General features: G+C 37.9%; 1 protein-coding gene across 2 annotated transcripts in view; it reads right to left on the bottom strand.

Annotated features, from left to right (window-relative positions):
• The window catches only part of LOC126336577 (uncharacterized), a 147180-nt gene that overhangs the window by 60185 nt on the left and 73370 nt on the right, over positions 1-13625 (bottom strand). For both annotated transcript variants that reach the window (XM_050000433.1, XM_050000434.1), the window contains exons 7-10: positions 10352-10542; positions 9072-9235; positions 6504-6679; positions 2983-3139 (exon numbers count right to left, since the gene is read on the bottom strand). In XM_050000433.1, coding sequence (XP_049856390.1) covers positions 2983-3139; positions 6504-6679; positions 9072-9235; positions 10352-10542 — 688 coding nt within the window. The remainder of the gene's footprint in view (positions 1-2982; positions 3140-6503; positions 6680-9071; positions 9236-10351; positions 10543-13625) is intronic.

Below are 13625 nucleotides of genomic sequence, written 5' to 3'. Positions count from 1 at the left end.
GGAGGATGCTCTGAACAGCCAGTGTGGATGTGGGAGAGGAAAGGTTGAGGACTTTTATTAAGGATAGGAGTTGACGGGGCAGGTATACACTCGCACACACACACACATCCATCCGCACATACACATACATGTGTACCCTTAAGGTAAGTCTTTCTGCTCCCGGGATTGGAATGACTCCTTACCCTCTCCCTTAAAACCCACATCGTTTTGTCTTTCCCTCTCCTTCCCTCTTTCCTGAAAAAGCAACCGTTGGTTGCAAAAGCTTGAATTTTGTGTGTATGTTTGAGTGTCTATCGACCTGTCAGCGCTTCTGTTTGGTAAGTCACATCATCTTTGTTTTTAGATATATTTTTCCCACGTGAAGTGTTTCCCTCTATTATTTATATATATATAAGAAACTCTGGACAGGAAGACATTCTCAGAAAGCCATGCGGAAAGCTGTTCGAGCATACTGAACCTTCAAGTATTATTTTAAAAGCTTTTTTAAAAAATAAAATGTGAAATAAAAACTCTTATGTGACATTTGCACATAGCCTGCTGAATGACTGCCCCCAAAAACGCCACTAAAATCAACTTTTAACACTATTACTGGTATTACCTACAATTGTATTATCTAACTTCTTTGTCTGTTTTTACTTAACGTGGATTCTTTATCACCAAGCTCTTTGATGTACAATCTGCGTAAAAGTTTTATTCATTATTTATGACCATTTATGTAATTGTAATTGTAATTAATCTATGGATGTATTTTCAAAAGTAATATGCTGTAACATAATGAAATGTTAAAAATTTTGTTGTAATACTGGTTCATGCATAAGGCATGTAGGTTTGCAATCCCATAAAACATGGAGGGAAGCTCCTCTGCAATGAAACAGCTTGGTGGGAATAGAAAAGGTGGATACGGTGATTCAACTGCATGACTCCTTAGTGGTAAGAGTCGCCGGTGGCCTGCAGGCAAAATATTCGCATCTTGTGAACTGAAAGATGCGAGAAGAACTTCAGTATTATATAATACAGCCTCATATGCACAAGTAATTTGGCTAATTATTCATGGCTTACTTTGGTTAGCTCTTTAATACAAAAATCTGATGCTCAGAAGAGAATTCTCAGAGCTTGTTACACAGCAACACTCATGGACACTTTCGCCACCATTTTTGAATAATCACAAGAGATCAGCACTGCCACCACCTTCATCGCAAATTACCAACTGAGTTCTGTATAACTGCAAGGACCAGTGATGCAATTGCTTTTTCAATAATACATTTGTGTTTTGTAAACTTTCTATTGAGCCCTGTATTTTATCCCTCGTTGGTTACCTTGGCAGGGTCCTATTCCAAGTTCTGTGATACTTCCAAAGCAGTTACCTTCTTTAACAAAAGTTAATAAACTCTGTGGGGTTGTAAAGCACATAATTATTTAGTGAGCAAAAGTTTTGAAATACTTCACACAATTTTTATAAAAGGATAATTAAAATTTCATCAAAATACTATTACTAAGAGAAGATTTAAAGTATTCAGGTTCTTGGTTGGTTGGTTTGTGGGGGGTTAAAGGGACCAGACTGCTACGGTCATCGGTCTATTCAGGTTCTTCTTATTGAAATAACAATGTTTATAGGTCCATGTGTTGTATAATTAACAGTGTTTGTAATATTGTGTTGTGACTAAAATGTTTGGCATAGATTCGAGTCTATGCTAATAGCTGAGCTAGATTTAAATTTCATATTACAACAACAGTACTCAAGAAATACAATTTTCATTCTTATAACTTGTGTGCACTGCAGTATGCAAATAGCTTTAACTACTCAAACTATACTAGCTTTAGGTAGTCCATGTTCCATCTGCACTAAAATAGTATAAGGAAGTGAATGGTCCTTGAGAATACAAATAATAATCAGCACAAATAAGACTGTTACTATGAAACATTTCAGTGGTAGTAATTTCCACTAATTAAATTGACAAAAGAACCCCTGTCCAAGTTAGCAGTGCTCCAACATTGGCAATTATTTATCTATAATGATCATTAGCTACCTACTGTACTGTACTGTACAGATAGTAAGTGTTATTGAGAACCAGTTGTTGCCTCGACATATTAATACTCCTCTTGTGTAGTTCATGTCAAGCCACTGGTTCATTACTTATTAAATTGCGCTACTGCCTTGTATCTTATGAGCAAAACAGAATTTCAGTATCAGATTAAGTCAGTCCCAATAGTCAACTTTATTTATGGATCGTGCTCGTACTTGGTACAATTTTGCCTAATTAGTCTGACAACCATTTCCTTTCACAAAATTACAGTTTACTTAATTACTAATAGAGCCCTGGTTTGATTCCCATTTATTCTGTTACTGTTTCTTTTCAGTAGAAATCTTTAGAGAAACAAAACCAATCCGATACCTTTCCATACCTACAGTCATGGTCACAAATTAAAACCCGTTCACAGTAGTAATGTTATCCCTCTGTTGCCAATTTAGTAATAGCCAGTAGTGATATAAACAGAGTAGCTGTATAAATTCCAGGACCCAGACACAGTGGTAGTCGACCAACTCCCTCGAGGTCTGTCTCTCACAGTAGGTGAAGGAAATTATATGAAAACTACTTGTACATGGATGGGCCTTCCCACTTTCAGGAGGAGAATTAGCTTCTTTACAAGAATCAAGGCATTGTCCTGTTTTATAAAGAAGTTTCTTCACCACATGTTATAGTGTAATTATTCATGACCTAGTGATATGTCACAGATGATGTCAACTCCAGCACCTGCACTGAGAAAGGACAGTTGTAGACCTCATGATTTGAAGAACTATATTTCCAACCATTCACCTCGGTGATCACTTACAAGTGGCAAAAGACTAGGTCCTGTCTGACAGTAATACTGGTTTTAATTCAAGAGGAGACTTACCAGCTTACCATAATGACATAATCTGTATGTGAGCTCTATTGTTATGAAAATATTACAACCATACATAAAAATGGTCTAGTCTCTCACCTTCTGGGTCTTCCTTTTCTGATTTGTTTGGAAGCACATTGTCTAAACTAATTCCAACATATGCTAGTCTTTTACGCCTTAGTTCTTCATTTTCACGGCGTTTCAGTTTACTATCAAGATCTTTTAAACTTTCTTGGAGGTTACCAAGTAATGTAGCCTAAAATAGAACAATTTCACGGATTATTTTTGTTAGTTACATGTACTATAGATTATTAATACACTATGTCGTAATGACATAAGAACATAAATCACTGAATCACCATTTAAATTGAGATAAACAAACATATACAACAAAAGATGTGATCAGACATTACACATTGGATTTAGCAAGAAACACCCTTCATATTTATATTTTTATGTTGGTAGTGTACTTGTATGTTAACTACACAGTATCTGACTAACTGTGCTGTCTAACTGTTTAATCCCTTGCATAATGATAAATTTGGTCCTATAGATTCCTTAGCAGAATTGGACAAAATGTTGCATGTAGTTCAACTAGCTAGCTAGCAAACCACATGATTAATGAAACTCATGCGGCATTTGGATGGGAGTGTTCTGATTAAAAAGATTAAAAACACAATGTGCCTGCACCTCCCCACCCCCCTATACACACACACACACACACACACACACACACACACACACACAGTAAATCTAAAAAAATAAATCACTTAGACAACAGTACAAAGAAAGACAATTATCTGTCCTATAGAGGAATTATTGGACAGCAGCTAGGTCTATAACACAAAGTGTTAATGATTTTGCCTCATTAAATGAACTATTCTTAATCTATTTAACGAGGTACAACCTTCTACACCTACAAAATGCCAGCTAAGTTTCATTAGTAATTCAGTTATCATGGCAATGTCTTTACAAGATTGAACTGCTATCAAAATTTAGTTCAGTTTTTGCAAAGAAAGCAATCTGACCAAACTAAGTCTAAATGGGTCCACCATCAAGCTACGGAATAGATAGTGCACTGTGTCAATCACTGCGTAGTTAGCATACAAGTACACTGTTGTTGTTGTTGTCTTCAGTCCAGAGACTGGTTTGATGCAGCTCTCCATGCCACTCTATCCTGTGCAAACTGCTTCGTCTCCCAGTACCTACTGCAGCCTACTTCCTTTTGAATCTGCTTAGTGTATTTATCTCTTGGTCTCTCTCTGCAATTTTTACCCTCCATGCTGCCCTCCAATACTAAATTGGTAATCCCTTGCTGCCTCAGAACATGTCCTACCAACCGATCCCTTCTTCTAGTCAAGTTGTGCCACACAATTCTCTTCTCCCCAATTCTAATCAATACCTCTTCATTAGTTATGTGATCTACCCATCTAATTTTCAGCATTCTTCTGTAGCACCACATTTCAAAATCTTCTATCCTCTTCCTGTCCAAACTATTTATCGTCCATGTTTTACTTCCATACATGGCAACAGTCCATACAAATACTTTCAGAAACGACTTCCTGACACTTAAATCTATACTCGATGTTAACAAATTTACCTTCTTCAGAAAAGATTTCCTTGCCATTGCCAGTCTACATTTTATATCTTCTCTACTTCGACCATCATCAGTTATTTTGCTCCACGAATAGCAAAACTCCTTTACTACTTTAAGTGTCTCATTTCCTAATCTAATTCCCTGTCCGCCCCCGGTAGCTGAATGGTCAGCGTGACTGATTGTCAATCCTCTGGACCTGGGTTCGATTCCTGGCTGAGTCGGGGAATTTTCTCCGCCCAGGGACTGGCTGTAGTGCTGTCCTCATCATCATCCTATCACCCTAATCGACTGCGGGTCGCCGAAGTGGCATTAAATTGAAAGACCGGCACCTGGCGAACGGTATGCCCAATGGGGGGCCCTAGCCATACAATTAAATAAATCTAATTCTCTCAGCATAACCCAACTTAATTCAACTACATTCCATTATCTTCATTTTGCTTTTGTTGATGTTCTTCTTATATCCACCTTTCAAGACACTGTCCATTCCGTTCAACTGCTATTCTAGGTCGTTTGCTGTCTCTGACAGTATTACAATGTTATTGGCGGTCCTCAAAGTTTTTATTTCTTCTCCATGGATTGTAATTCCTGCTCCAAATTTTTCTTTTGTTTCCTTTATTGCTTGCTCAATATAAAAATTGAATAACATCAGTGATAGGCTACAACCCTGTCTCACTCCCTTCCCAACCACTGCTTCCCTTTCATGTCCCTCAGCTCTTGTAACTGCCATCTGGTTTCTGTACAAATTGTAAATAGCCTTTCGATACCTGTATTTGACGCCTACTACCTTCAGAATTTGAAAGAGCATATTCTAGTCAACAACGTCAAAAGCTTTCTCTAAGTCTACAAATTCTAGAAACTTAGGTTTGCTTTCCTCAATCTTTCTTCTAAGGCAAGTCATAGGGTCAGTATTGCCTCACGTGTTCCAACATTTCTATGGAATCCAAACTGATCTTCCCCGAGGTTGGCTTCTACCAGTACAAGTACACAGTGCGAGTACACTACCAACACAAAAAATTAAAAAGGAATTTCATCATGAAAATTTTTAACTAGATCAGTTGATCAATTTGTAATTAACAACTTTTAAACAAACAAAGGAATATCTAAGACATAATACTGACAGTATTATGAAAAAAGATAGAGTGCTACTTACCAAATAGTCGAGATGTTGAGCCACAGGCAGGCACAATGTAAGACTGTTAAACAAGTAAGCTTTTATACAAAAGTCCTCTTTCTGAATTAGACAACATAAACACACATTCAGCTGATCCAACTTGCACAGTCTCTAGCTGCCAGTGCAAGACTCAGAGTCTGGTCTCAGCAGCCAGAGAGTGCTGCATTTGTGTGAATGTATGTGTGTTTGTTGTTTAATACAGAAGAAGAGCTTTTGGCCGAAAGCTTACTTGTTTAGCAGTCCTTTTTGATTTGCCTGTCTGCAACTCAACATCTCTGCTTAAGTAGCACTCTATCCTTCCCATAATATTGTCATAACTTTAAAACACATTTATATAAGATATCCAGTATAACTACCATTACTTTAAATAATGGTTTCCCAGAGGATTTCTGAGATGTGATATTAAATTCCTGGTAACTATGATAATACTATAAACATTTTACAAGAATGCCTTAATAAATGTAAGGAACTTTTATAAGCAACACTAGGGATGTGCAACACAGACAGCATTATATTTTTCAACATTTTCTAAACAACTACACCAATAAAAACCACAGATTAATGAAACATTAACATTCCTTGCAAATAAATAAATAAATAAATTTACAGTGCAGCTTAAAACAAGAATGAGAAGAAGAAGAAGAAGAAGAAAAAAAAAAAAATGAACAGTAATGACAAAAATATTAAGACTAATTATTTGTGCCCCAGCGAGGAATTCCAGGGAGGTATCTGTGCGTGAACCATTTCAGAGTGTCTGCATAGCCACATACCAAATTATGATTCTCTTTTTATCCACATAATGACAGGTATTATTTTAAAGAATGTTTTATTTCTCTATTGTAAACTACTTACATGTTCACAAGGTGGACAGAACCAGTCACCTTCAGGAATTACAAGTAGCGCAGGTCTGAGACAAGATCCATGCCAACCAGAATCACATTTATCACAAAGCAGAATCCATTCAGGATGATCACTTTTGCCACATTTTTGGCAAGCATGTTTATCTTCCAGTTCTTCAGTTTCAGTATCTAAAAATGTATTACAGATAAATTACTAGAACAAAAGACTCTAGTACAGCAAAATAAAAGTTATGAATCACAAAGTTTAGTTGGAACATGGTACATACTTCATATGCCACCTTACTATGTTTTATTCTCACAAGAGGAATACTGAATTTTAGAATCTCAAACAAGAACATGTAATTTCAAAAATAACTACACAAAAAGACTTGCTGGTCATTTCAAATGTTTTTAGTTTCTTTGGTCTCAAAATTTCTCAATTTGGTCAAATTAAAATTAGCAGCCAGCAAACCAACAACCTTCTCAACACTCATAAAATCCTAAAATGAACACCTATTTAATATGATGGATGAAAATCTTTGGCAACCAAAATAGCCTGAATCTCCCTACGGGTTGTTTCCTATGAAACTATATATCGCTTCTAGCAAAGCAGCTGTTATAATTCCTTGAGGGGTGATGGAAAAGGATAGCAATAGAAAGTGGAGAAACCCTAATTACGGTATAATCTGAAATGCCCTCTATCATGCACTTCTACTAGACTGTCGTCTCCACAAGAAGGTTTACTTACATTATTTACAATGATTAACTACAAGAAATGAGAATTATAGTGAGTCTACAAACTGAAGAGTGAGCAGATGAGTACCCACTCTCTCTACCCAGCTTCATCACAAGGAGCACCTATAGGCTGCTTCACAAGGTTGCAATGACCATTTCAAAGAATCCTTTAAATCGGTCTCCACACAGTGCACAGACCTGCCTTTGGACTGTTCATTTTTAAACAAATGCATTAAATCGATATGGAACACAGAATTAGTAATTACTATAACAAACAGAATAAACACACATGAATGGAATCTGCACAAACCAGTATCAGCTGTGCTGCACTGCTAGATGGTACACAGATTCTTAGTCATCCTGTTGCAGCATTTTTCCTGGAAAGGTCATTACCCACATTCTTCAGTTTACAGACGAATTATGGTATGGAGGAAACCATACAACCAGGGAAATAAAATTCCCAGATATTTCCCAGTTGAAAATACACTTTCTCCCAGGTGAAAATACACTTTATCTGTGTTAAGTGACAGTATACTTCTCTTCAGCACTGTAAAATCCTTTGAATGTTTACGGTTTTATACACTGATGTAGAATTTCCCAGCACTTTAGAAAACGAAACTCAGGGGAAAAAAAACACATTTTGGAAAGATCTTTGATGTGCAGTAACATGTACTCTGCATATTATCGTGTTACGAAGGTATAAATTCGAATTCCACCAAACACTGTCTGTTACTTTCCGAAGCATTGAAATTGATATTGCGACACGCTTTGTAAGCCACTCACAGCTCATGTCACGTAATCTCGCCAGTTGATGACAGCATAGGACACGTGATGTAGTCAGCCAATAGCAAGATCACTGTAGAGTAGCGCGAACGCACAAATAAGAAAAGTTGATGGTTTAAATTAATATACGGAGTGTTGCTACAAGAAAAGCAAAGCTTTCACTCATAATATTGTTTTTGAAGATTAAGAAGCTGCAAGAGAAGCTAAGCTTCCACATATAATGTTTATCTTTTTTGCATGTTACACTTTAAGATACATCAGTAGTTTTCAATGACAATGTAAATGTCTGATCTCCTGGTCTCGAAGTTCTTCTAGATGGTCTTCATCAAAGAGTAGTTTTTTAAATGAGAGTGAAATGCTCTGTTATTTAAGAAATTTGTTGTACATTCTCGCACATAGTTCATCTTGCGTAAAACGAAATTTACTTTGAAAGTAATGCTTTTCAAACCAACATTTGCAATATTTTCCCGTGACCGGTTAGAAACTGGTTCGTTTCAGCAGTTCCACAGAGAGCCAGATAACAGGCGTCACTGCACTTGTGCAGTTACGATGACGCAGGAAGCCTGTACATTCGTACATGTAAAACATTAAAAGATCTTGCATTATATCATAAAAGAAACAAGAAATCGGAGGATACTTCAAGAGCATCAGAATTTTGTGAACCATACTAAAATGCATAACTCGGCTTAAAGTGCACATTCGTATGTCCAGATTCGGATGTAAATTTTCTTGAGTACGAGTACTGCATTATCTCATGTTTGGTTCTTTATTATGGCATAAAGCCATATGAGCTAGAAGATGGAAAACGTGCACTTTAAATGCGGGGAACAGTTGAAAGTAGCCAACAGTGCGAAATTAAATACTTTGTTTCAAATAAATTGAATGCCTCGGCAGGAAAGATTAATAAAATTAATAAGTAACAAGAAACCTATCAGTGCAACAAAACAATAGCTAAAGTATCTCAAAATCTATTTAACTAATCATCAACACTCTGATCTGGAATCTAATTTATGATATTCACAAACTAGCATTTCATGAATAGGCATACAGCAAATATTATTACCCTTCCGTGCAGTTCTGGCTCTGCGCAAGGGAAGGTCTTCTGTAGCGCCCTCCTCTAGGTCAGATTCTGGGGAAAATTCATGATCTGATTTGAACACAAGCTCGGGTTCTTCCTCCTCTTCTTCCTCTTCAGTCTGTAACAATTCTTCCTCTTCTGCAGATGAACTGTAAATTGTATCCAATAATTAACCTCAAAGTCAATTATTTGAAGCTCATACCATCAACACAGTACTTACAAACAATTAAGGTGTACCACTTATATCACAAAATTCTTCGAGTTACTAATCAATAAAATCTTTACAGTGTCTAGTTTAAAGAGATCAGTACAGCAAGAGGACAGAACGGTTACATCATCAAATATTGGAATGTTGAAATGAAGACATAAGAAACATACCTCTGTTTACATCACTCCAGAACATTAATATAAAGAGGTACGACCTCCCTCAACCCCCCCCCCCTCCTCTCTCTCTCTTTCTCTTTCTAATTTTTGTTTTGGGAAAAAAAAGACAGCCTGCTAAAATTTACAAAATTTTCAGTTTTTGAGCTGACCAGTATTGGGAAATAAACTTTCCATACAAAGACAGAGATCTTTCTATTACTTTGAGGTTACAAAATCAAAAAATAAGAACAGACACTATGTGGAATCTGCAGCTGTAATACACCTTATGTAAGCTGACAGTAGAGGGGGAGAAAGGAAAGGAAAGGAAAGGAAAAGGAACTCATGATGTCAGCTGCATTGAGACTTTATGTGAAGTCAGTGATACCAAGTGAAACTTTATAATGGACCGGGATTCAAACCAGGGATCTCCACCTTGCTGGGCAGTGCGTTAATCACTGCACCACCTGTACACAGCATTTATCACAACTGTGTGGACTAAATTGGTATACCCCTCAGCCGTTTCACATTCCCACCCTGCACCACCTATCTGCAGCCCCCATTCACGTCCTTCATTCTCGCTGCTTTAAGATTCCTGCTGGAGGTTGAACATGATTGTGCATTTGCACTAAAGGTGGTGGATTCATAGCCCATTGAGGCAATTCAATTATATGAATGTGTAATGTCTGTTCTTTTGGATGTGTTCGAAAGAACAGACACCATGCAGAATCTGCAGCTGTAATACATATTACGTAAATTGAAGGTGGGGGGGGGGGGGGGCTGACATCATTAGAGACTTCTGTTTCCTTTCCTTTCTCCCTCTTCAAACTTAAATTTACATAATATCTTAAAGTTAAGACTATTGGCAGAAATGTTATTTTAAAAGGAAGAAGCCTTTCATTTACCTCGATTCTGATGAAGACTGCCATGGGTTATTTTCATTAAATCTTGCTAATCCATATTTCTTCTTGCGTTTCTTCTTCTTGTTGGTCTTCTGTTGCTGTTGTGACTGCAGTGACTGTTGCTGTTTTCCTTTCCTTTTTGAAGTAGAAGCATCAGCATGGTCGCCCGTGGTATAATCTTCATCAGAATCAGTCTGTTAAATAGCAAATTATAAGGCTCTCACTTATTATTATAAAAAGAGAATGCTTTTCACTAATACTGTCAATTTTTCTAGAAATTTTGAGATTTATAATGCAAAGTTTGGCCACACAAAAAATAAAACATTATTACAAGCAATAAAATGGAAATTAAATACAATAAGTACAGGCATTATAATTTGCTTTAGCTTCTTTACAGTGATATTTTGAAGCAGAGGACAGGCTCTCATCAAATAAATGAGGCAGGACCTTTGTTACCAATTATTGATGAAAATAACTGGAATAAGGCTGACACACTGAACATAATCAATCATTTTTTAACATTTTAAGTTTCTTGGTTTTCCCTGTGATGGATCAAGGAACAGTGAGACTGTAATGCATAATTCTAAGGATCTACAGCAATCTGTCACTCCTAAAATAACTGGCTGTTGCAACTCCTCCCTCAGTAATATTTAGTTTCTGGATCAGAACAAGAAGAAATGGAAAGAATTAAAATGCTGTTCCAGCCCTTATTGCAAAATAGATAAACATGAACTAAATAAAATAGAAAGAACCTTCCACATGGGAAAAATATATTAAAAACAATGATTCCAAGACTTACCAAGCGGGAAAGCGCCGGCAGACAGGCACATGAACAAAACACACAAACACACACACAGAATTACGAGCTTTCGCAACTGGCAGTTGCTTCGTCAGGACATTTTTCCCTCTCCTTCCCTCTTTCCTGACGAAGCAACTGCCAGTTGCGAAAGCTCGTAATTCTGTGTGTGTGTTTGTGTGTTTTGTTCATGTGCCTGTCTGCCGGCGCTTTCCCGCTTGGTAAGTCTTGGAATCTTTGTTTTTAATATAAACATGAACTAATATTAACATGAACTAATAATATTTGTAACTGACAAAGGCACAACAAAAAAGAAGTTACACACCTGAAATTGTATCAAACATAAAAAGGCATGTTGTTACCTTCAGTCCAAAGGCTGATCTGATACAGCTCTCCATGAGAGTCTAACCTGTACAAGCTGCTTCATCTTTGCTTGACTATTACAAACTACATATTCTTGAATCTACTTACTGTAGTCAAGGCTAAGTCTCTCCCCTGACAATTATGCCCCCCCCCCTCCACACACCCCTTCCCCACTGCCACTTCCGTCCATTACCAAATTGAGCACTGAGCATTCCTTGAAGATTCTGAATGTGTCAATTAAGGGGCATTACCAGCATCAGACATTGACTGCCTGCTGTGCAAAATGGGGAGCTGTTGTGTGCTCATATGAGCCATCATTACTAGCACCTGACAGAGTGTGAAAGGTGCCTCACTGTGGGTACCCATTTGGCAGGCTGGTCAAATTGTACAGTATACAGATATGTGGGGCATTCAGATACGACAGTGGCCCTACATTGGACTGCATGAGAATATTAGGCCAGACATACCCATCATTAAGGTCCTGGTTGACCACGTCTGACCACCATATGGCAGGATCATTTTATTGTGCACTGAGCCATCATAACCCCTTCACATCTGCACCTACCATACGAGAACAAGTAATGGACTCCCTGCAACATTCTGTGTCATCTCACATCATTAGTCAGAGACTAACAGCAGCTGGACTAGGAAATTACTGTCCAATGCTTAGGCTGCCATTAACACCACAACACAAACAGCCACATCTGGAGTGGCACTGTGAATGGCAGCACGGAGTGCTGATGAATGGTGTCGCATTGTGTTCAGCGATGAATTGCAGTTCTGCACTGCAGTTTTTAAACAGAACAATGCCCTTCCATACATGGCACATCACTTATTTTGCTGCCCAAATACTAAAGCCCATTAAACTTTCAGTATCTCATTTCCAAAACCCAATTTCCTTCACCTCGCTCATTAAGGACATAAAATATATTGCCTGATAAAACTGTAAAATTTGGGGGGCAGGCGGGGGGTTATACTGAGTAGTTGGAGGAATAGGAGGAAGAGGAGACTGATGGAGGGATGAAGAAAAGTAAAAAATAAGAACATGCAAAGTGGGAGGCAAAGACCAGACAGACTGTGGAATGTCATTGAAGGGCTGGGTCACCCTGATTCAAACTAAACTGTATGGTACTCATACAAAAGAAAGAAAATAGTATTCCCTTTATTACACAATTCTGCCCTCAGGATTAGACTCCACAACTGTTATGCCAAAGCAGTGAACTCCTTATGTTAAACTCTGAAGTATGATTTAAATCCTCAATCAAGGTCATCATCAGTTCCTTGATCAAAAGAAAATGCAGCTGAAGTTAGTGACGTCAGCCAGAAATTTGACAGAATGATGAAAGTGTATGAGAGGGGTAACAAAGAGCCACTTTACGTAATATTGATACCAGAACTAAGAAATAATTTAAATAGAAGTAAAAGTATACGGGTCAGGGTAGTATATAGGTCAGAGTCTAGATCATGGCTCCTCCAGGCCTCATCTGTGGCGAGAGACCCTCCCACAGCCGTCCCACACCTGATCTGTTATAGACAAAAGTGTGAAAGATGGGAACAGCACACATTTTTCACAAGAGTGCTACCTGTCAAGGGGGATGAGGGGTGAGAGTAAACACTTTTAGACATTCCCAATTCATTCAGCATTTGTTGTTGTAGCAGTCCATATGGAGCACATGAAATGATTACATTTACAGATCAATAGCACAAGCAGTTCAGATGTACTAGGTATTGATCCCGGCTGAAACACCCATATAAATACACGATGTAGCCTCCACAGGCGGCAATGCAGGCACTGACTCTGGAATTCAGTCAGTTATACAAATGGCGAATACTGTCCTGGTATACTTTTTCCACAGGTGCTGGACCTGTTCACGTAGTTCTGTAAGAGTTGCTGGACAGCAAGTCACCCAAGTCACTTCTTGTCCCATTACATCCCATATGTGCTCAATTGGAGACAAGTTTGGAGAGCATGCTTGCCAAGGAACTTTCTGAACATCTTTCAGAGCATGTTGAGTTTAACGGGCAGTGAGTGGGCGAGCATTAACCTGGCACAACAGCACATCACCTTCCTGTTCCGAAAACGACAAAAGAATGGGTCTAACAACATTCTGCACATAT

Source organism: Schistocerca gregaria, chromosome 2 (assembly GCF_023897955.1).
Source record: "Schistocerca gregaria isolate iqSchGreg1 chromosome 2, iqSchGreg1.2, whole genome shotgun sequence".
Classification (NCBI taxonomy): Eukaryota; Metazoa; Arthropoda; class Insecta; order Orthoptera; family Acrididae; genus Schistocerca; species Schistocerca gregaria.
This window is presented reverse-complemented; position numbering and strand designations above follow the sequence as displayed.